General features: G+C 33.8%; 1 protein-coding gene across 1 annotated transcript in view; it reads left to right on the plus strand.

The window, feature by feature from the left end:
- LOC126880548 (neuronal calcium sensor 2) overlaps nucleotides 1-22,769 on the plus strand; it is a 437,164-nt gene that overhangs the window by 393,629 nt on the left and 20,766 nt on the right. Inside the window, exon 4 of the mRNA XM_050644479.1 lies at nucleotides 7,495-7,623. Within this exon, the coding sequence (XP_050500436.1) occupies nucleotides 7,495-7,623 (129 nt within the window). The remainder of the gene's footprint in view (nucleotides 1-7,494; nucleotides 7,624-22,769) is intronic.

Genomic DNA, 22,769 nt, shown 5'->3' on the forward strand with positions numbered 1-22,769 from the left:
TCCAAGAAAAAATTTGTCACGGATTCTTAGATTCGTAGATATTAATTTTTTTTTCTTAAACCCTACATTCTTATAAAAATTGAAATAAATCAAAACACCATGTACTTACGTGTAGGAAACCCTTATAAAAATATAGCTTATTTTTTTAAGGAAAATTCAAAAATGGCTCACGAGTAGGGTGTTCCATAAGAGAAAATATAACTTTAATATACCCCTCTTTTTTGAAGCACCCTGTATAATTTTCATTAGTTTTAGATTGTAGTGTTAATTGCCCTGTAAATTGCTGTCAAGAATATTTTTTTAAATATCAAGTCGTTTTCCGTACAGAGACCGAGGCAAATACGATGAACCACCCTGTATATATATATAAAGATATATATACTGTACATTTATTATTTATTTACAAATTTATATGAAAATATTTATTGAAATATATTAGTGTTAACGTTGTAAATGAATGTTGAATAAAAAAGTCCATTTTCCAGAATTTCCCGATTTTTCCGGTGAATGGAAATTAGCTAGTCGTTATTATTTCGTCCAGTTACCCCAATTTAAAAAAAAAATGAAGGCTCTACGTTCTCTGGAAGCGGAGTTATTGTAAAAATTTTCAAGTGCTCCAATTTGAACTTTCAATACCAAAATCTCGAAGCGCGAAAGCGGACTCAGAGATCCTTCCCCATCACACGGTCCCAGTTAAGTCAGCTCGAGTACCTTCATTTTAAAGGGTTATTACTCATTTTAAATACAAGATATACTGTAGTTATTAATTGCAATGTAAAATATAGATGTCTATTATGATTTTTTGCAAATTTCGACTCTTAATATTTATAAACAATACAGATATGATTTTTCAAAAAAAAAAAGTATAAGTTGGGTATTATTGGTCATAGAAAGTTTATTTTTAGTTTTTAATGTGTGTTTTTTTACAACTTTTCTGATACAACTAATTATAATTATTTGTCGTGAAAAATAACAAAGTTATTCTAAATGTTTATAAGGAAAAAACTCGCTATTTATTAAACGACTTGTTTAAGAGCATTTAAATAATAAATGTATCATTTTTTTTTAATTTCTTAGTAGTTTGAGTCTTTAAAAACTCATTCCACTTGGCTAAAAAGCTCTGAAAATACCCCTTGGGCAACAATAGATGTTTAAACATTCAATGTTTTGGATAAACAAATAACGTAACTCGTAAACTAACAAAACGATCTTCTTGATACTTTGCACTCTAGTAAGGGCACATAATATCCTCATAATTAAGGTACAATATGTTCCTTAGGTCATATTTAGTAAAAGTTATTAACATTTACAAAATAGTGCAAAAAATGTGGTTTTTTGCAATTATCTCGGTTAATTATTTATCAATTTTAACTAATCAAAATTAAAATTAATTGTTTTTTTTATGATACACAACTTTCATAATACAACTTTTGCTGTAAACATGATACAAAAAATGCTACAGGCAAAAAACCATATTTTCTGACTTTAGCCTTTGTTTATAAAAAACTGAGGTTGATTTGCGAGTACCTCTGTATGTATTTTTAATTAACTATGTCCCCCCTACGATTTAGCACCTTCAAATACCTGTATTGATTTTTACCCTGAAATCGCTCATTTTTATTTATCTGCCCTGGCGTAAAATTAGTTTGAACAAGTTGTCCTCGAAAAATGCATAGTTTTCCCGTCTTTTTACTTTGAAACTACAATATTTAGCATTTGACGAAGAAGAGCCAACATATAATAAAGTATAGATCGATTACTATTGGTCTTAAAGAAAATTTTAAAAAACAGTTTTGTTTATTTTTTCAAAAGGTACATTTTGGTAAGTAAAGTTGTTTTGATAAAACGAAAACTTTTGGAGTTTCTAGTAGAAAACTTATTAAAAACATTCATTTTTTCGATATAAAACTAAGACTTTCGATAGGGAATAAATCGAAAACTATCAATTTTATCAAAAAAATGTATAGAACGTTTTTTACGTTTTTACCAACTTTTGTGATTAAAATATAATATAAAATTTCCACCCCGAGATGGGGTGGCAACCACCCCTATGGTAAAAGCGCCTTTCGGCATGATATAGATTTTGATGCTTGGACTATCCACTACTTATTCTCAAATTTCCAAGCAAATCGATCCATTCTGTAAAAATTACGAGGTTTTGTCCTATTTTAAGCTTCATTACTTGGACTATTACATATGTTTATAAAGCAAACGGTCATTATTTTTCCATGCAGAATTACCCCTTAAAGTTTTTCGTATTTATTTAGAAACACCCTGAATTAATGAAGTACAGGGCTAGTTGTTATAGTACCTAACTTTTTAATTATCCCACATAAGCGAATGAATGAAAATACAGAATGTTAAGAAAACCTGAGGCTATGGTTGGGTTTTAATTTCAGTATTTATTTTATAAATGCTAGGATATTCCACAGGGTGTTCCGAACTTTTCGAAAAAAAAAAACACAGTTTGATTGGTACACCCGGTATACAATGGTATACAATGGCAATTTCCTGTCTAGCAACAATATTATTACGGAGATATTTTCAAAGAATAAGTCTATAATATATTAAAAAAATCACTTAAATCGAACAACAGGTTTAGGAAATATGAGCCATTAAAAATGACCTATTTTGTGGGGTGCCCGCGTTTTTCGTGCCGGTGAGTGTAGATTTGGAAAATATTACCACGGACATTGTGTTAATTTTTTTCGAATGCTGAAAAAACCAATAAATATTTTTGAAAAATTTAAACGCAGAATGAAAGACAAAATTATTACCGAGGGCCGAAAGTCACTTAGAATAAATAAAAAGTTTATTTTGAATGAGATACTTGAAATTAAAATCACACTAAATTTTCTCTTAGTTTTTCACTTCTGTAACTTATTAAAATAAACATTATAAAAGTTGTCAGGGACTTTTCACCCTTGATAATACACAGAATATGTCATTCTGTGTTTAAATTTTTCAAAAATACTTATTAGTTTTTTCAGGATTCGAAAAAAATGAATCCCCATTTGAATAGCATTGCAGCCGAAAATACGTACCCATTTCCTTAAAGTGCTTATTGAAAATGGCAAATAGCTGAAATGTTTAAGCAAAAAAATTTTTTTTTTATTTACAGCAGACCAAAAAACTCCAGAATTAAAAAAGTTTTTATTTTTATATATACTTAATTTATTCCCATGACAATATTTAAAGATTCACTTACTTGTAATTAATGTCTATATTTAATTAGAAAGGCTTAATAGAGTAATAATTTAGTATTAAATAGAGTTTTGGGGATCGATATTTAATAAATGACATTTGCTTGCCTTCTCCATGAGGGATGAGGCGTCTAATGAACGAAGTTATGGAGTCAATTATCGCTGATGTTTTACTCCGATAACTTCATGCTTTTATATAACAACTTAATCTTGTGGCTATATTAATTTATGTGTTATCAGTTTATTAAAAAAGTTTCGTTAATAGGCACGACGAAAGAGAAATTATTTTGTTTTAAATAATTCATTAGGCAAATATTCAAAGTGCATATTTTGCAGGTCAAAACATGTTGGTGCAGGTCTGCACCAACAAATAAACGATTGCATTGGATTGCCCGTTTATTTTAAAATATAATTGTCAAAAAACTGTTAAATTAAAAACAGAAATTTTAACGATTCTCCCAAAAAATATTAAATTTTAACCTTTTTCGAAAGAAAAGTGTTCTGTTATTATATCTGTTTTTAATTGACAGTTTTTTGACAATTATTATATTTTAAAATAAACGGGCAATCCAATTCAAAAAATCAATCTTTTATTTGTTGGTGCAACCAAATACTATTGACTGTAATATATACAAGCCTTGACATTTCCCATTACATTTGAGGAAGCAAAAAATAGCGCCATCTAGGCGGTCTACGGTGATAGCCAGAGCAATCTAACCTTACATTATTATTATTACTAGTATTTTTATATAAGTGTTTGAACTATTTTTATTTTAATTTAATTTAGCAAAATTACCTCATTATTCAAAAATTTATAAAATTAAATTTGAATGTTTACGTCAAATTTTACATTTTCAAAACGTAGTTTTACTTCAAGCCGACAGTGGCCCTAGCGCGCTAGTCGCAACGTGCTTCCAGATTTCTGTGGGAGTTGGATGTATTACAGTCAATAGTATTTGGTGCAACTGGACATAATTATTTAGATCTAATTGTTTTAACCAATGTCTCTTCAAATCTTATTTTGGTCTGTAGCAAAAATAACAGTATTAAAATATGTTGACCGTTGTTTATTAGGAAAAACTTTTAGCTATCTTTTGTCAACTCCATTTTTGCTTCGTTATCTGGAAGTATGTTTATCCGTCTCTATTGAAAACAAGTTTTAAGTAACTTATCCACCAAACCTTTATCTCGATATACTGTCAAAACAGCTTGTTAGTAAAATGACAGTTTGGCCCAATTATTCTTATCTATATCTCTGTATATCTCTGAGCCTGGTATTCCCTACGTCCGGTCATGGACGGGGAGTGATAAAAACTGCCATTTTTGACTCTTATTTGTTAATAACTAAGTTTCTCGTCCCAACTGTGATTGGCATTTTTGTATTTATAATTTATTAGGTATATAGTACCCAAAAAATCCATTTGCAACCTGGCTGCTCAAGTGTCCCGACAAAAACCTTATTTCTCTGGACTACTTACACTTGGAACCTTCCTAATTCGCTTAGAAAATTTTTGTAATGATAATAGTTTTGCAATCTAAACTTATTTTAAAAAAATTTTAAATCTTGCACAACCAAAACTAGAACATACAAAGATTTGTCAATTTTTTTACATATAAAGAAGCACTCCACCTATCTAATGCACTTTACAGAATTGAAATCGGATTATTTAAGCAGCCTCAGCAATGTTTTAAAATTATAAACAATTTTTTGGCTTATAAACAAATTAGTGCTGTGTCCAGGAGGGGGTGCTACATGCTCCTTTATTTAGATGGACTTACCCAAGTTTTTTTTATGTATTTTGACCTGTAGAACACGAATTTTTTGGGTAACAGGTGATCCGGATGTCGATAAGATTGTTATAAACAAAGAACTTGAGGAATTACATAACATCGATTTTTCGCAAAATAAAACATTTTTTTGTATATCTTGGGTAATTCTAAGCAAAAAATGTTCTTACAGTTTTTTGTAGGATGGATAGTTTTCGAGATAAACGCGGTGGAACATTCAAAAAATCAAAAAATTGCAATTTTTGAACGAGAATAACTTTTGATTAAAAAATAAAATAGCAATTCTGCTGACAGCATTTGAAAGTTTAAGTCAAATTATACCGGTTTTAATTATTTGCATTGCTAAACATTAATTTTTTTATTATTAAACAAAGCTATCCGCAGACGTTCGGATACAATTAGCGTCTCTTTGCAAAGACAATGACGTCGACTTTGCAAAGTAACAAGACACTTACTCAACACACACACTACACATGACACAATGACACAAGGTACCTAACTGTTCAAAATTACCGTACTTACCATGCCAATGGCCATTAGTTGTCGAGGCATTAGCTAAATTAAAAAAAAAAAATCAAAGCTATTTATTTATAAGCCAAAAAATTGTTTATAATTTTAAAACATTGCTGAGGCCCCTTAAATAATCCGATTTTTTTTAAGATGAAATTTTGGCTGTTAGAAAGTTAGGAAAAATTAAAACATGTGGTTACTTACTTTAGATCCAAAGTAGTTGGAACTAGCTGCATAGTTAGGTCAAAAGACCTTCATATTACAATAATTAGGCCATTTCGGCTACAACAATGTCGACAATAAGTCGATTTTTAAAGAATTTAAAAATGTAGTGGTACTATAGTGTGGTCTTCGTCTTGGCTTCAAACTGACAGACTGAAATATGACATTGAACGAATATTGACAAGACCTTCTAGGTAGGGAATTTTATGTGTATGCAGTTATTTTATATTTTAGGAATGGAAAAAAATATTTTTTACTTAAATAAATGAATTTAATTAGCTATTAAATAAATGCGTGAGAATAAACACTTTGAATTAATAACAACATAAAATTATTTATGATAATTTTATGACGATTGAAAGCGAAAATTTTGCCAACAAGGTAATGACGTCACTTGTTCGAAAAGAAGAACAGAATAAAGAGAAATAAACTAAAGAATAATAAAAGGAAGTTTATTGAATGATAAATATAAGGTAAAAGAATTAGTGAATAAAGGAATCTTTTCCTTTATATTTTAAGTTATAAGAATTTTCTAAGCGAATTACTAAGGTTCTAAGTGCCACCAAAGTGGTTAAGAAACATTGAATAACAACAGGCGTATTTTGCCCCCTTATTTTGTATTTATTGCTATATTGCAGAAAAGGTAATTACCTTAAGACATTTTTTGACCAGTCCTATATCATACAAAATTCAATTATCTTTATTTTATTTCTCTACGACTTTGTTCCAAAACGAACCGTTTTAAAGTTATAAGCAAAGACAGCAGAAAAAAAATCGATGTTTTTCGAAATTTTTAAATATTTTAATTTTTTTATTAATGTTCCGGGCATATCTGAGAAGGAGCATAAGTCAATTATTATTACTGAAGGTGTCACCTAACTTTATCTGCAAAAATCCGAATACCACCTCTCACATCCAAAATACACGTTTTTTTTACAGATTAGTTCTGGTCTACAATGTTTCTACAAATATTATTTTGGTCTGTAATAAAAAAACAATATCAAAATATATTGAGCGTCTTCTATTAAGAAAAACTTTTCGTTATCTTTTGTTGGCTCCATTTTTGCTTCGTTATCTCGAAGTATGTTTATCCGTCTCTATAGAAAATAACTTTTAAGTAACTTATCCACCAAACTTTTATCTCGATATACTGTCAAAACAGCTTGTCAGTAAAATGACAGTTTGGCCCAATTATTCTTATCTATGTCTCTGTATATCTCTGAGCCTGGTATTCCCTACGTCCACACGAGATCTGATAAAATATTGAAGCAGTCGAAAAGAGTCCTCTTTTTCCTTTTCCAAAACTTTCAGGTTCCTTTTTTAATGTTGCAAGAATTCCTGCTGGGTCTTTTTTGCTTATTTCGCCGTACTATAACTGTTTAGATATACTTGTTTAACCAATGCTTCTACAAATATTATTTTGGTCTGTATTAAAAAAACAGTATCAAAATATATTGAGCGTTTTCTATTAAGAAAAACTTTTCGTTATCTTTTGTTGGCTCCATTTTTGCTTCGTTATCTCGAAGTATGTTTATCCGTCCCTATAGAAAACAACTTTTAAGTAACTTATCCACCAAACTTTTATCTCGATATACTGTCAAAACAGCTTGTTAGTAAAATAACAATTTGACCCAATTCTCATCTATATCTCTGTATATCTCTGAGCCTGGTATTCCCTACGTCCACACGAGATCTGATAAAATATTGAAGCAGTCGAAAAGAGTCCTCTTTTTCCTTTTAAAAAGTTTCATGTTCCTTTTTTATGTTGCAGGAATTCCTGCTGGCGATCGATGTGACATCGAGCGGCACGCCGGAGGAAAAACTAAAATGGGCCTTCCGCATGTACGACGTCGACGGCAACGGCGTCATAGACATTCAGGAGATGACCAAGATCGTTCAGGTGAGTAGTTTCCATTAATCTTTATCTCCCTTTCTCCCTCCTTATTTATTACGGACCGACCGGATCTGTAAAAGGGTTTATTAAAGTGATTGAAACATTTAAGCATTTTAAAAGTTAGTGGGCGTAAATCGTATTGTAAAACAATGTTTGTTATACAGGGTGGCCGAAAAAACAAAGATATTATCAGGAACTACGACAACATTTTTGAAAACGACAGGTTGATTGTGATTAAAGGGGACACAATTTTCCGATATTTTAGATTATTTTAATGTATAAACATTTTCAATTTCTTTGCAACACGAAAATGCAGCAGCTGCATAATACTCTGGTTAAATCGGAGAGTGCAGGAAGAGTCTATACCGCTTTCGGATGTAGCTTTCCCCCTCATCAGTAGTCCCATATCCTCTTCTCTCCGATTTCCCCAGGCATCACACTTTGGGCCCTTCCGAATTGCAAAGAACGAAATGTTACGGATGTACTAGAGCCACTATATAGACTATATTTCCTACTATTTATTTTCCAACAGCATATGTCTATCACCCACCCACCCAAGTTGTTTTAAAAAAATAGTATATTACTTTATGAGGCGGAGAAGCATGACTTTTCTTGATATGACGCCCGATATGACGCGCCTCACTTCGTTCGGCGCGTAATATCGAGCAAGTCAAGAAAAGTCGCTTCTTTGCCGAATAAAGTATACTATTTTTTCTTCAAACGTAGCAATTTTCAACCATAAATAGTACACGGGTCACTCTTTACGACGAACTTCAGCAACACTTTTAATTGATGGAGGCGGAAATCTAGAATGCCTCAAACGACAAGGGGGCTGGAAATCAAGCACGGTTGCCGAAGGATATATAGAGGATTCAATCAGAAATAAGAACGATAATGCTCAAAAAATTTTAAACCCTCATGATTCGCCAACATCGGGAATGATTGCTGAAAGTTGTGCTCGACCATCAGTATCATCAACAATTACCAATGCGTATCAAGAGTCGGGAACATTTTTGCACGGTTTCAATTTTGAAAATGCCTCATTAACTAATTGTACTTTTAATATTACTATAAATAAAAATGATGTTTAATTGTTGTTAATGACATTTGTCTTGTTGCTTTGTGACATGTTTCATATTGTTGCCATGACAACATTTTTCCCTCCGCCGTAAAGAAATGGGAAAAAAAACTGCTGCCGGCTGATACATCAAACTTTGACAGGATCAAGTTAGATAAGTAATGTCATCATTATTTGACGTTTGAAGAAAAATTTATTTTTTCCTAACTGTAATGAAAATTAAGAAGTAACCTAGGGGAAATTAATCACAACTAAGTGGCTAATTTTTTGGTATAGGTTTTATTTAAGGGCAATTGCCCATTTTTTAATTTTTAAAAAAAAAACCCCTTTTTATACCATCTGAACCGCCTATGCTAGAGTAAAAAAACTTTCAACGATTATCCACGTAATGGTGTTATTTACAAATTTCTATAATGCACCCCCATTTTTTTTCCGGAACCACCCCAAAAAAATGAGAATTAATAAAGAAAGTGATTTTCTTAGAATCCTTCACACACCATGCCCTTTATTAAAATGCTTCATTCATATATCATTTTGTGCACCTTTTTATTACCCATGCATGAACATCAAAAGCGATTTCTTAATGCAACCCCTGTAGCCAAAAAAAATAAATAAAGGAGGGGTTGAAAAATTTTTTTTTGCTTTTTGACCCATATGGACATATGCTCCATCAATAGGGTTTTTCATAAATATATATGATTATTGCAACATCCCTTCGGAAACTACCCCTATCCTTGAAAATCAACTGCAGAAACTACCCCTATCCCTTGGAGAGCATGTTTTGACGATTTTCTCATTAACTCACCATTTTTTTTTTAAACAAAACTTATACAGAATTAAAGACGACTATTTTCTCTACAAATAAGGTCCTCTGTATTTTTTTCGTATAAGCAACCGTTACGGCACAGTGGCGCCGTATTCATTTTATGGATAACTTATTTATGGAAAATGAAAGAACACACTGTCTGCTACACATTATGACCTATGCATATTTTATTTTCTTTGCACTCTAAAGCCACAGTGGCGGCCCAAAATCAATTTTTGATTATTTTTTTTATTAATTCTCCTTTTTTTTGGGTGGTTCCGGGGAAACTATGTTAGGCATTATACAAATTTGTAATTAACACTAGTATATGGATAATTGCTCAAAGTTTTTTTATTCTAGCATAGGCGGTTCAGATGGTATAAAAAGGGTTTTTTTTTTAAATGTAACACCCTGTAAATAAAAAATTTGCAATTGCTCTTAAATGAAACCTATACCAAAAAATCAGCCACTTACTTGTGATTAATTGCATGACAGTTAGGGAAAAATAATTTTTGTTAAAAACATCTTTTTTAAAAATTTGTCAATTTTGGGGCGCCACCCCCGCTAAACGGTGGGTGATAGACATATGCTGTCGGGAAATAAATAGTAGGAAATATAGTCCTCTTCATTTTACTATTAAGTAAATTTTTTGCAAAACTTACAGGAAGGGCTACGTTTCGCAAAAACCCTAAATTACCCCCTATAAAGGGATGAAAAGGGGGGTTCCGGGGCGAAATATTTTAAGAAAAAGTTAGTCTCATAAGAAGCACCTGTTGGAAATTCCATAAAATTGATTTGGTTGTTTAAATAGTTCGAAATCATATCCCTTTTTCCGCTACCCCTGTGTTCCTCTTATCGATATCTCGGAAAGGAATGTGAGATCGGTGGAGCGGGTACCACACTTGAACCCGAGTTTTTTCCCCTATGGCATAAGAAAAACAGAATGAGATGCATCCAACACTCGAATGGGTACAGACGTGTAATAGTTAGCGAATTCGTTCGTTTGTTTTTTCGATCGTTGTGTCTCTAGACAGACGCAAAATAGTGTCGACTTCGTCGATGATGTCCTGATTGTAAGTACCTTGTATTTTTACCTTGTATTTTTGTTGTTACCTATATATTTCCTTTGTTTCGTTTTTTGAAATGTTTACCAATCAGATTAATCTGAATATGTGTACATTGTATTGCGCCTATTGAGAAAAGTCCACTTTCTTTCCATATTTATTAGCTATTCGAAGGCATTAGCAGGGGTTGTAATTAGTATTTTTATTGTTTGTTTTGATTTTATTACTTGTTTCGTTCAATACCTGCTATTAGTGAAGTAACAGCACCCCTTGATTTACCAGAAAAAAATAAAACCGAACTTATGTCCATTTTGCGAGGTTCAACCTCTGTTTCCTACACTATTTGTTTTTTTTTTATAGTCTCTAAAAACACATGATGAGATCTGAGTACCCCGTAAAGCGGGGTTACTTTGCACCATTTATTATTATTTTTTTTTTCTTAGAGTGGATATAAAGTTACTTGAAAGAAGATCTGAACTTTTTATTATATGCATCTATTGAAGAGGTCGTAATATAGCTTTTATTTTAGCTATTTTTTAGCTATATTGCATAATTAAAAGAAAAACCTAGTTTTATTAGTGGTGCAAAGTATACCCTAGAAGAGTCATACTTTGCACCATTCGATATTTTAATAATATTTGGCTACAAGATACTTGCTGGTGCATAGTAATCCTACAGGGTTTTAAACTTTGCACCAATTAAATGCAAAAAAATGTTTATTGGCCAATTTTTTGAATTTAAACCTACCTACATTTATAAAAGAAACATAAAAGGAAAAAATATTGCTACATTTTAAATGAATAACCTTTATTATAACGACAATAGTGAAAATACAAAGTTTGAAACTAATCCCACCACAATTTGTCGCATTCTGGAACAATGTACAATCCTCGTCTAGAAATTTTTTTGGGAGGTTTTATGGCACCAATCACATTGTCCCACGAATACCATATTTCCTCGCGCCTTTCTGGCCATTTCCAAGACTTTAACGATTTTGCCATGGCATTGATCATCGCTCCATCATTTTCTATTGCTGTTATTACGCCGGGGTAAACATGATCTTCATAGAAAAATAAAACGTACTCACCAATATTTTTTTTAACAACATTTAATTCAGAGTTTTTAACTTTTTCAGCAATATTCCTTCCAAGAGAACCAGAGGCGAGTTTTTCATTAAATTCGCTTTCTTCTTCCATCTCTTGCACCTCATTTATTTCATCGTCTGATGAATCCCTGCCTAGTGGAAAGTGGTCGTCCAAAACATTGTCCTCCTGTGAATCATCTACGATTTCTGGTTCAACAGCTTTATGAGGTGTGGAAGTAGATGCTTCAGTTAGATCTTTTAAAGTAATTTCAGAATGGGCAATACTTTGTCCTGCCGGAACAGCTATTTTCTTTTTCTTCCCACGTGTCTTAAACTTTGTGGCTTCCTTTCTTTTATCTTCTAAATACTGAATGAAAGTGTTCTCGATATCCGACGAACTTGATTTATTATTTGTTGAATCACTATCAGTTATCACATTAGATCGCTTAGTTGTTTTTAACCGCTCCAAGAGCGGTGCTACATCACAAGGAACGATACCACATTTCTTAAATCCGGACTTTAATATCTGATCGCCATTTTTTTGTATTTTTTCGATTAATGACCGTAAAAGCGTTGGAAAATGCTGTTTCTCAAGTACATTTGATCTACTGCCTACATGAGTTTCCTTATATTGAGATAAAATTTCCCTCCAGGCCTTTTTCATTGGAGCAAAGAATGCAACATCTAACGGTTGTGTAACGGGGGTGCTATTCGGAGGCAAACATATAAAATGAATGTCGCGTTTTCGACACAAATCCAGGACTTCAACATTAATATGAGAAGACAAATTGTCTCCTAAAACGACCTTCTTTCCCTGAATTTTTTTAAGCCTGGGCAATAGAATAGTGTTAAACCAATTTGCAAATGTCTGTGATTCGAACCAACCAGAGGCAGTACTTGCATAACGTGTACCAGGGGGGCCATTTTCAGTCCAGGTGTCCCACAAATGCTTGGATTTGTACACCACATAAGGAGGTAGTAGCTCATCAGCTGCATTTCCACACATCATAAGAGAAATGCTACTTTTTGAAGAGTTACAAATTCGTTCAGGATATTTAACCCCACGTTTAGTTAATACCTTTTTTTTTCCGGGATCATCTGTTAAGTTAGTCTCATCATAATTAAAAATAGCATGTGGCTCCACACCAGTTATGGTTTGTCTTAAATTTTCAATGTATTCAGTCATTTGGTCTGCATTGAGCGCTGCTCTGCTTCGTTTAATGTTTGAGGCTATCCTTGCAGTAAGGTCCTTATGACGACTTAAAAATGATTTGACCCAATCGATACCTGGAGTATTATCCTTAAAGCGAGTAATATTTTTTCCTTGACGATTTAAATAGCTCTTTATTATTTGCCGCAATTCCATCCCAGTAACAGGAAAACCAGCATCACTAAGGCTCTGAATACATTGTACGAAGCACCTTTCCTCTTCGTACGAGAATATTGTTGGGTATCCTGGTGTTCCAGCGTGTACTCCTTTTAATTTATAAAATATAGTTCTCCTTGGGATTTTAAAGGTTTCAGCTGCAACTCTTGTGCTCATGCCATCTTTTATGGCTGACAAACATGCCTTCAGATCTTCTTCTGTGTAGTCTGCATATTTGCGAGATCCCAGTTTCCTTTTATAATGTCTGGGCATTTCCTGAAACAATTTTTATATTTAACTTTTATTCCTGGGGATACTTTGCACCACTTGCAAGTTGGCGGTGCAAAGTATACCCAATTTCACGTCTAAGTGCACATGTCAACAATGTTTTTTTTTGTTAGTGCTATCCTGGTTTAAAACCGTTATTTTAACAATTAAAAATCGCAGTCGGTTATGGTATATATCATTAGATGTGTACTTACCAATTTTTGACCGCTGTGACTGTCTGTACTGTATGATTTTGCAAAGCCAGAAAATAATAAATTTTTAAGGTTGATATTTGAATCGTTGCTGATGAATAACTGACGACCGCAGGGACAATCGCGCGCGTCTTACTGATGTATTGCGATGTTGCCTATGTGTTCTAAAGGTAGTACAAATATCTAAAGAAAATTGAGCGTAGATTTACACAAAATATACTTTTACACGTTCGGTGCAAAGTTACCCTGCTCAGTGCAAAGTAAACCCGTTTTGTAGTTGGTTTTGAAATCCATCTTGCTAGTTACCTATATGGCTTTAACTTCTGTTATAGTATCCATTTTGGACGCAATGTGCCTCTTAACGGATTGTTTCCACTCATGAGACTTATATTTTCGATCTCATCTCGCCAACGAGCCATCCCCAACGTATATTTTCACCCTCTTCCTTTACTTTTTTTCCATTTATCCCACACACTAACACTAGTATCAGTCAGCTGTTTATTGCGTATAATAGCGAGAAATGGCGTGATTAATCATTTTATTTCTCTGCTCGCAAGTATTGTCCAGGAAGTTTTAAGATACATTGGACATAAAACCATCGAGATTAAAGACGGCGTGGAAATAAACCTACTTTCCCAACCGTCTTGTGTATGGGATATAAGGCATTTTAGTGCATAACACATTATTGTATAAATAATATAGAAACGTCGAGAAGATCCATTAATATGAAAACCATTTCAAATAAAATCCGTTGGGTAAAAGAAGCATTCAGTTTTTCAAAGCATTCTTGTACTAGAATAAACTCGGACGTATTGAACTTAGCTGGTTGATTAATAGTCCAAGTAATGAAGCTTAAAATAGGACAAAACCTCGCAATTTTTACAGAATGGATAGATTTGCTTGAAAATTTGAGAATAAGTAGTAGATAGTCCAAGGATCAAAATCTATATCATGCCAAAAGGCGTTTTTACCATGGGGGTGGTTGTCACTTCATCTTGGGGGTCGAAATTTTTTATTATATTTTTTGCACGATTGATCATTTTTGACTGTTTACCGTGACAGATTTTACGTCAGTAGGTGACATTTACTAGCAACTCGACGGTAAGTAATCCAACTCGACGGTAAGTACTCCAACTTGACGGTAAGTAATTCACTTACCGTCGAGTTAAAAAATCTCTTAATTTTAATTTATTTTTTTAAAGAATAAAGAAAACTAACGAATTATTTATTAATATTGAAACTTATGGTACAATTTGTTAAATTATTTGTGAACTAGAAATTCTTCATCCGGTGCTTCCATCAGAAATTTTTCAAATTGCTCCCGTGTAAAAATGCTCGCTTTCTTAGGCCTATAGCCAACATTTTTTCTCTTCAAATACGCGATCAAAGTTGAAAACTTGGAAATATCAATGCCATCATAAAGAAAAACGGTGGATTTAATCATTGAATATTCTGCCCAGAGGCTTCCAGGAGCTTTCAACTGCATATGTCTTTGAACGAAATATGCCAATAGAGTCTTTTCTTCGATTCTTAAATTCTTGCCGTCGCACCATTTTTTAAAACTTTGGTAGGTATTTTGATAACGGATTTTGGATTTTTCGGGAATAATTGCGGAACACCCTTCTTCCCAAGCCCGTTCAATTTCTTCAAATTCACTTTCGCTCATATTTTAATTTATAATAATCAAAATTGTACTTAAAATTATTGACAACTAAATAAAAACTCAATTCTCCATTGTTGTTATGCACCCTAGTTACCACCTAACAACCAAAGTATCTATCTTGATAAAATGAATGAAACTAGTCAATATGACGAAAATGTTTAATTTTATAATTTATAATGGTATCAATCGTGCAAAAAACGTTATAAGCATGTCGAACGTTAACGGTAACCGATCTCAGACAATAATTGGAGTCGCCGCTCCTCCTCCAAACAATTGTCTTCGATCGGTATAAAACCAAAATATTGTTCGCAAAAGTTGGTAACAACGTTCATTCTAAGCAAAAATGTTCTATACATTTTTTTGGTAAAATTGATAGTTTTTCGATTTATTCGCTATCGAAAGTGTTAGTTTTATATCGAAAAATCAGTGTTTTTAATAAGATTTCTGCTAATAACTCCAAAAGTTTTCGTTTTATCAAAACAACTTTACTTACCAAAATGTACGTTTTGAAAAAATAAACAAAACCGTTTTTTTTTTTAATTTTCTTTAAGACCAATAGTAATCGAGCTATACTTTATTATATGTTGGCTCTTCTTCGTCAAATGCTAAATATTGTAGTTTCAAAGTCAAAAGACTGGAAAACTATGCATTTTTCGAGGACAACTTGTTCAAACTAATTTAAAGTACTTAAAAGTATCTATCTCTAGAAATAAAAAAAGTCTCTAGCTCAAAAATTAAGTGACTTATAATGAAAAGAATGTCAGTCCTCATTTTTTTCAGCGAAAAAGTGATCGCAAGCAACCCCCTAATCACCACCCTAATTAAAATTAATCACTAACCTTATTTGGTCATTTTTATTTATATATTATTAATAGGTTCTAAAAGTTTGACAGGCATAGAATGATTAGTTTAAAAAAAATGGAGTTAAAAGCGAATAACGAATTTTTGTAGTTTGGAAAAAAATGGCTTTTTCTTCAGAATAACAAGATTAGCATTAGAGATACGAAAAAATGTTTAAATCTGAAATTGTAGCTTATTTGATTCCCAAGAATTTGGTTTGCAAATATTTTTTTATGGCAAAAATTGAGTGAGCTATTGATAATTAAAACTTATAATAACATACAAAAAACACCTTTACCAACCCTTTCATAGTCACCTCTTTTTGCGACTGAGGATTTTAAAGAGATTTAATATTAATAAGCTTATATATCTTGTAAAAGCCTACAAAATTTTGTTTTACCAAACTTTCTAAGATAAAAAATAAAAAAGTTACTGTTAAAAATTTGGAAGCATAATAATGTAAGTTAGCTGTGATTTTTGTCATTGGCCCTATTCATTCTTATTTATCTATGTATTATTAATAGATTCTAGAACTTTGACTGGCTTAGAATGGTTAGTTTTTAAAATACTGGAGTTAAAGCGAATAACGAATTTGTGTAGTTTAGTAAAAAATGCCATTTTCTTAATATAATGTTTCAATATAAAATTGTAGGTTATTTAATTCACGAGAACTTGGTTTGAAAAAAATTTTTCTACGGCAAAAATTGAGTGAATCGTAAATGAGTACATATATCGAAAAATATTGATTTTTTCTATACAAAACTAACACTTTCGATAGCGAATAAATCTAAAAGTATTAATTTTATTAAAAAAATGTGTAGAACATTTTTTGCTTAGAATTAATGTTTCTATCAACTTTTGTGATCAAAATATGATGAAAAATTTCCACCCCCGAGATAAAACGCCTTTCGAAATCATATAGATTTTGATCCTTGGACTATCCACTACTTATTCTCAAATTTTCAAGCAAATCGATCCATTTTGCAAAAATTGCGACGTGAAAAGCTTCGGTTCCTGGCCTATAATTAAAATCGCGAGCAGTGGAATACAGTATAAAATGGTAAATATGGACGAACAGTTTGGCGTATTCATAAATTATTATATGGTACAACGAAAACAGACACTTACAAATATCTGGGACACGAGATCAAAATAAGCACAGACAATCAAACGCATGAAATACAGGGCAAATAGGCCTTACATGGGCAGCATTTTGCAAATCAAGCCATATTCTAAAAATTCCACAAGGAAAAAGTTTTCCTGTCAGTTTGCGTCAGTGTTAAAGTCTCTGCTCCATAAGTTTGAACAGACAAAACACATTGGTTATTAACCTTTCGCGTGAGACACACGGGAATTGAACTTTTTAGAATATAAAAAAACAGTAAATCCTTTATAAAAGGTATATTTAAAATCCCTAAAAAGGGCTACATCACAATCAGAACTAGTTTTCGACTGGTTTACCAGTGATCATCAGTGCTTACGTGAAGTTTACATGCTAACCACCAAGATATAATTATACGTGGTCCGTTAAGGAAACATCGGTTAAAGATGCCAATTAAAACATTACCTAGGGCAGCGGTTCTCAAACTTTTTTAGTCGCGGTACCCTTGTAGGGTTAAAAATATTTCGAGGCACACCAACCCTTGAAGCGATTTGGGAAACGACAAAAAATGAAAAAAATTCTGAAGCTCATTTGATTTCAATATAAACTTTATTTCAGATCAATAAAATACAGTACATTTGATATTCAAATATTCTTACTTAATGGGATGAATGAAACTATTTCGATGATGTTTTCATTATATCCCTTTATAATTATGGGAATCTTTGTAAGTTTGACCCTCAAATCCCTTGATGCTTGTAGTTTGCTTTTGTATTTGTTTTTAATGTAAGCATATGCAGAGAAAGAAGACTCACAGAGATAAGTCGATGTGAAGCACACAAGTTTTTTCACTGCAACCGTACCAACAACATTATTTTCCACCGGTGGGACCGCAGACGTTCGGATACAATTATCGTCTCTTTGCAAAGACAATGACGACGACTTTGCAAACTAACGAGACGCTTACTCAACACACACTACACATGACACTAGGTACCTAACTGCAAAAATTCACTGTACCTACCATGCCAATGACCATTAGTTGTCGAGGCATTAGCTAAATATAAAAAACATTATTTTCTGAATATACTTGCATCCAGAACTCTTCTTGGCTTCCTTCACGGTAATTGAGTACACAGCTATATAAGTCATCTGAGTCAATGCCAGGAAAATAGTTTACAATACTTTCTTCCAAACCTTACAAATGAGCAATAACAATTTCAAAGAAGTTCGTTTGAAGATTGATTTCATTTGTTATAACAAATTCCTGTGATCGAGAGAAATTTTTGAGGTTCCTCTTTTCAACACATGCTTTGAAAAATGTAACTTTTTTATACAAGGCTTTGATTTTATCTAATTGTGCTCCTCCTTTGCCTTGAAGCGAAGTGGTGGTATTTCGAAGATATATGAATGATATCCCAATTTTAGCAGCCAATTGACAGCAGCAATAGATTGAAGTGATCCATATCCATATCTTCAGCGGTGAGCTTTAAAAGGCGTGCTTGAAGCGAACGGCTCTTCACATGGTTAATTATTTTCACAGAACCATCCAATACGTCTTTCAAACCTTGCGGCATCTTTTTAGTTGTCAAAGAATGGCGGTGTAAGATTCAATGACTGCTGGAGGCATTTTCTGCCACTACGTTTATTCTAGACACCGCGCCTCTAATTTTACCAACCATTGCAGCCGCTCCATCACTGCAAATATCCACACATTTACTCCACTCTATACCATTTTTTTTATATACTCGTGGATAGGCTTGAAAATTTTTCACCAGTGGCATAACTTTTAAGCTCTTTACACATTAGGAGTTCTTCTTCTATTTTCATCCCGAATGAAAACCGCACAAACACAAGCAGAACAACAAGTCCAGCAACGTCGGTACTTTCATCAAGCTGTAAACTGAAGAATTCACAAGTTTTTAATGTATTTATAAGCTCTCTCTCTACAAAGTCTGAAATAGTGTGAATTCTCTTGCTTATAGTGCTGTTTGACATCTGCACATTATCAGTCCTCTTGGTCATATCTGGATCTAACATGCATTGTACGTCGTCACTTTTCTTCTGCAGTTATATCTAAAACTTCAACTTTTAAATCTAACTGTACTCACTTATCGGCTGCAAGAATTAAACTGTGGAATAGTAATAGCGTTGATTGAGGTATTGGACGGTGTATTAATATTAATATTTCAATCAACGGTAATAGTGTGGAATGAATGCAGGTAGCAGTTGCGTCGGTCGAATTCGGATGTTTGTTTCTCGGTCGCCATCGAGAATAGGGCTTTTTATTCACAATCATTTGTTTCGAGCTTCTGTCATATGTCGTATAATCTTTGTATATTAAAATTATACACAGATTATACAACATATGACAGAAGCTCGAAATACATGACAATCGATGAAAAGCCCTATACACAAGTACACAAAAAAGTCAATATGTTTCGATTGGACAGTGGCGTAGCGGCCGGTTGATCGACTTTTCTCAAATGTTCCACGTCACCCTTGGCAAATGCTTGAGGCATCCCAGGGTGCCGCGTCACCCACTTTGAGAACCTCTGACCTAGGGCATAATGGTAAAATAAAATAAAATATTTCTAACATCCATGTTTTAATTGGCATTTTTAACCGATGTTTCCTTAACGGACCACGTATATGGGGCTTTGACCCACATATTTTTGTAAAATTATATCTTGGTGGTTAGAATGTAAACTTCACGTAAGCACTGATGATGACTGGTAAACCAGTCGAAAACTAGTTCTGATTGTGATGTAGCCCTCTTTAGGGATTTTAAATATACCTTTTATAAAGGATTTACTGTTTTTTTTATATTCTAAAAAGTTCAATTCCCGTGTGTCTCTCGCGAAAGGTTTATAACCAATGTGTTTTGTCTGTTCAAACTTATGGAGCAGAGACTTTAACACTGACGCAAAAATCCGCAAATAAACTCAAGAGTTACACAACGAGCCATGGAACGTGCAATACTGAATGTGAGCCTTCGAGACCGCATAACAAACCAACAAATCAGGCAAAGATCAGGAGTTCAAGACGCCATCGAGAGAGCTATGACGCTTAAGTGAAACTGGGCAGGGCACTTAGCTAGAACACAAGATAGACGGTGGACACGACGAATCATGGAATCTCTCTCTCTTGTCGTTTCCCCATTACTGAGGTCCTAAGGATATTCCTAACAATGTTTCTCCATTGGTCTCTATCTTCAGCTGCTCTAAGAGCTCGCAGAATGAGTTTTCAGCTGAATGCTTTATTTGGTCAGACCATCTAGTTGGTGATCGTCCTCTTGATCTTCTCCCCGGAACGTTTCCAGAAACAATTAATCTCTCCAAACTGTCGTCACCTCTGCGAACCACGTGACCAAATAATTGCAGAATTCGTTGCAGACATATTGTGGACAGCCTTTTTTTAATATTGAGTTGGTTTAGAATGGGAACGTTTGTCCTATGAGCTGTCCAAGGTATGCGCAGCATTCTTCTCCAGCACCACATCTCAAAGGCATCAATTTTTTGGCGCTCTCATGCGCGAAGGGTCCAAGTCTCTGCTCCGTATAGAAATATTGAGAATACAAGGGCATTCACCAGTCCCATCTTGATATTTTGAGAGATAGGTCTGTCTTTTAAAACTTTAGTTAGGCGACTCATCGCATTTTTGCCATACCAATACGTCTCCGAACTTCTGCTTCACAGTTGCCATCGTTAGTTATACTAGACCCGAGAAAGATAAAGGTGTTTACTATCTGGTATTCCTGTAACATGTTAGTCAGTTGAATAGTGTCGAATCTGTCGACCACCATTATTTTTGTCTTAGCTTTATTGATTTTCAGACCAACTTTATTGCTTTCGTACTCAACTCTTCGCAGAAGATCAAACATTTCTTGCTCATTTGCTGCCATAAGTTTAATGTCATCAGCAAATCTTAAATTGGAGATTTTCCTACCAGCTACCGCCACTCCACCGGCCCATCCTTCTAAAACCATTCTCATGACATGTTCACCGTAAATGTTAAATAAGTCAGGTGACAACACGCATCCTTGGTCTTGAATTGGTTTGAGAACTTCTGATCTAGTCGTACTGTCGCTATATTAGACTGGTACAGATTTTTAATAAGTGTCACCAGGTGCATTGGTGCGCCCATTTCTATTAAAATTGACCACAGATTTATCCAGCTTACACAATCAAATGCCTTTTGGTAGTCAACGAAGCATACAATCATAGGTAGTAGAATCTTGGAATGGAGACCCAGAAACTATAAAAGAAGCCGAGGACGACCACGGACTAGATGGACCGACGACGTAAAAAGAGTAGCGGGAATCTGGCTACAAACAGGCCAGTGTAGAGAACACTAGAAAGAACTGAGGGAGGCCTATGTCGTGCAGTGGACGCGATTGGCTGACAACGAAACATTCATGACGATAATGATGAAAACGAAAACACTTACCTCTTTTGTTGAAATGTATTAATTGGCAGGTATTCAGCATCGAAGCTCATTTTTGGCAGGTACAAGATCGGCATCGCTTGGCATCACGACGCTAAGGCAGGACTCTTCCGCATTTAACTAGAGACGTGCTCACCTGGAAGAATGGTGCAGCTCAGTTGTCCTGTAACGACTTATTGCGAGAGATGTGCCCTTTTAATGGTGACAAAACCCCTTAATATCAATAGAAAAATATCGAAAGTCTGTTCAGATTGTTACATTGGTACATTGTTGGAAAATTGAGCAATCCAAAGGAATGTGACAAGACAATTAAATGTTAGTCTCCAATACTAGAGAGAGGTACCTCTAGGAATAATTAAAACGATCGAAAACATCTACCAGAACAACACAATAAATTTAACATAACTGCCAGAAAATTTAACATGTTAATTTCCTCAAAAAAGACAAAATGCATGGTTATAACAGCAGATCCAATAAGATGTAAATTGGATCTGGAAGGTCAGATAATAGAACAAGTGATGGAGTTTAAATACCTAAGCATCACACTATCTAGCTGCGGAAGGCTCGAAACAGAAGTGGAAGATCAAGTGAATAGAGCAAACAGAGCCGCAGGTTGCGTGAATGACACAATATGGAGAAATAAAATTATCGGAAAAGAAATGAAAGGCAGAATTTACAAAACAGTCATCAGACCAATAATGACATACGCGGCAGAAACACGACCCGACACAGAGAGGACAAAAAGATTGCTCGAAATAGGGGAGATGAAAACCCTTCGAAAAATCGATGGTAAGACTCTATGGGACAGAGCTAGAAGTACAGATATACGACGGAGATGCAAGGTGGATAACATTAATAACTGGGTAAGAAACAGAAGAATAGAATGGAATGACCACATAAACCGAATGACAACAAATAGGGGAGTCAGGACAGCGAGAGACGGTTCCCCAATAGGAAGACGATCAGTGGGAAGACCACGAAAACGATGGAACGACGACTTTCTAGAGGCACATTGAAAAAACAGACAGAGTCATGTCTTTACAAAAAGACGAAGAAGAAGAATTGTACGGATAACTAATGAGACCGGATCTCATCAACGGCTACCCGGCACGGGTGCAAAAAGGAAGATAACAATCATAGTCTGGGCTAAATAGCAAAATACAAGAAAAAGGTATTTACCAGCAATTTTATTGCTGGAATCGAATCTTAAGCGTCGTTTAAACAC

The sequence above is a fragment of the Diabrotica virgifera genome, chromosome 2 (genome assembly GCF_917563875.1).
Source record: "Diabrotica virgifera virgifera chromosome 2, PGI_DIABVI_V3a".
In the NCBI taxonomy this organism is placed as follows: Eukaryota; Metazoa; Arthropoda; class Insecta; order Coleoptera; family Chrysomelidae; genus Diabrotica; species Diabrotica virgifera.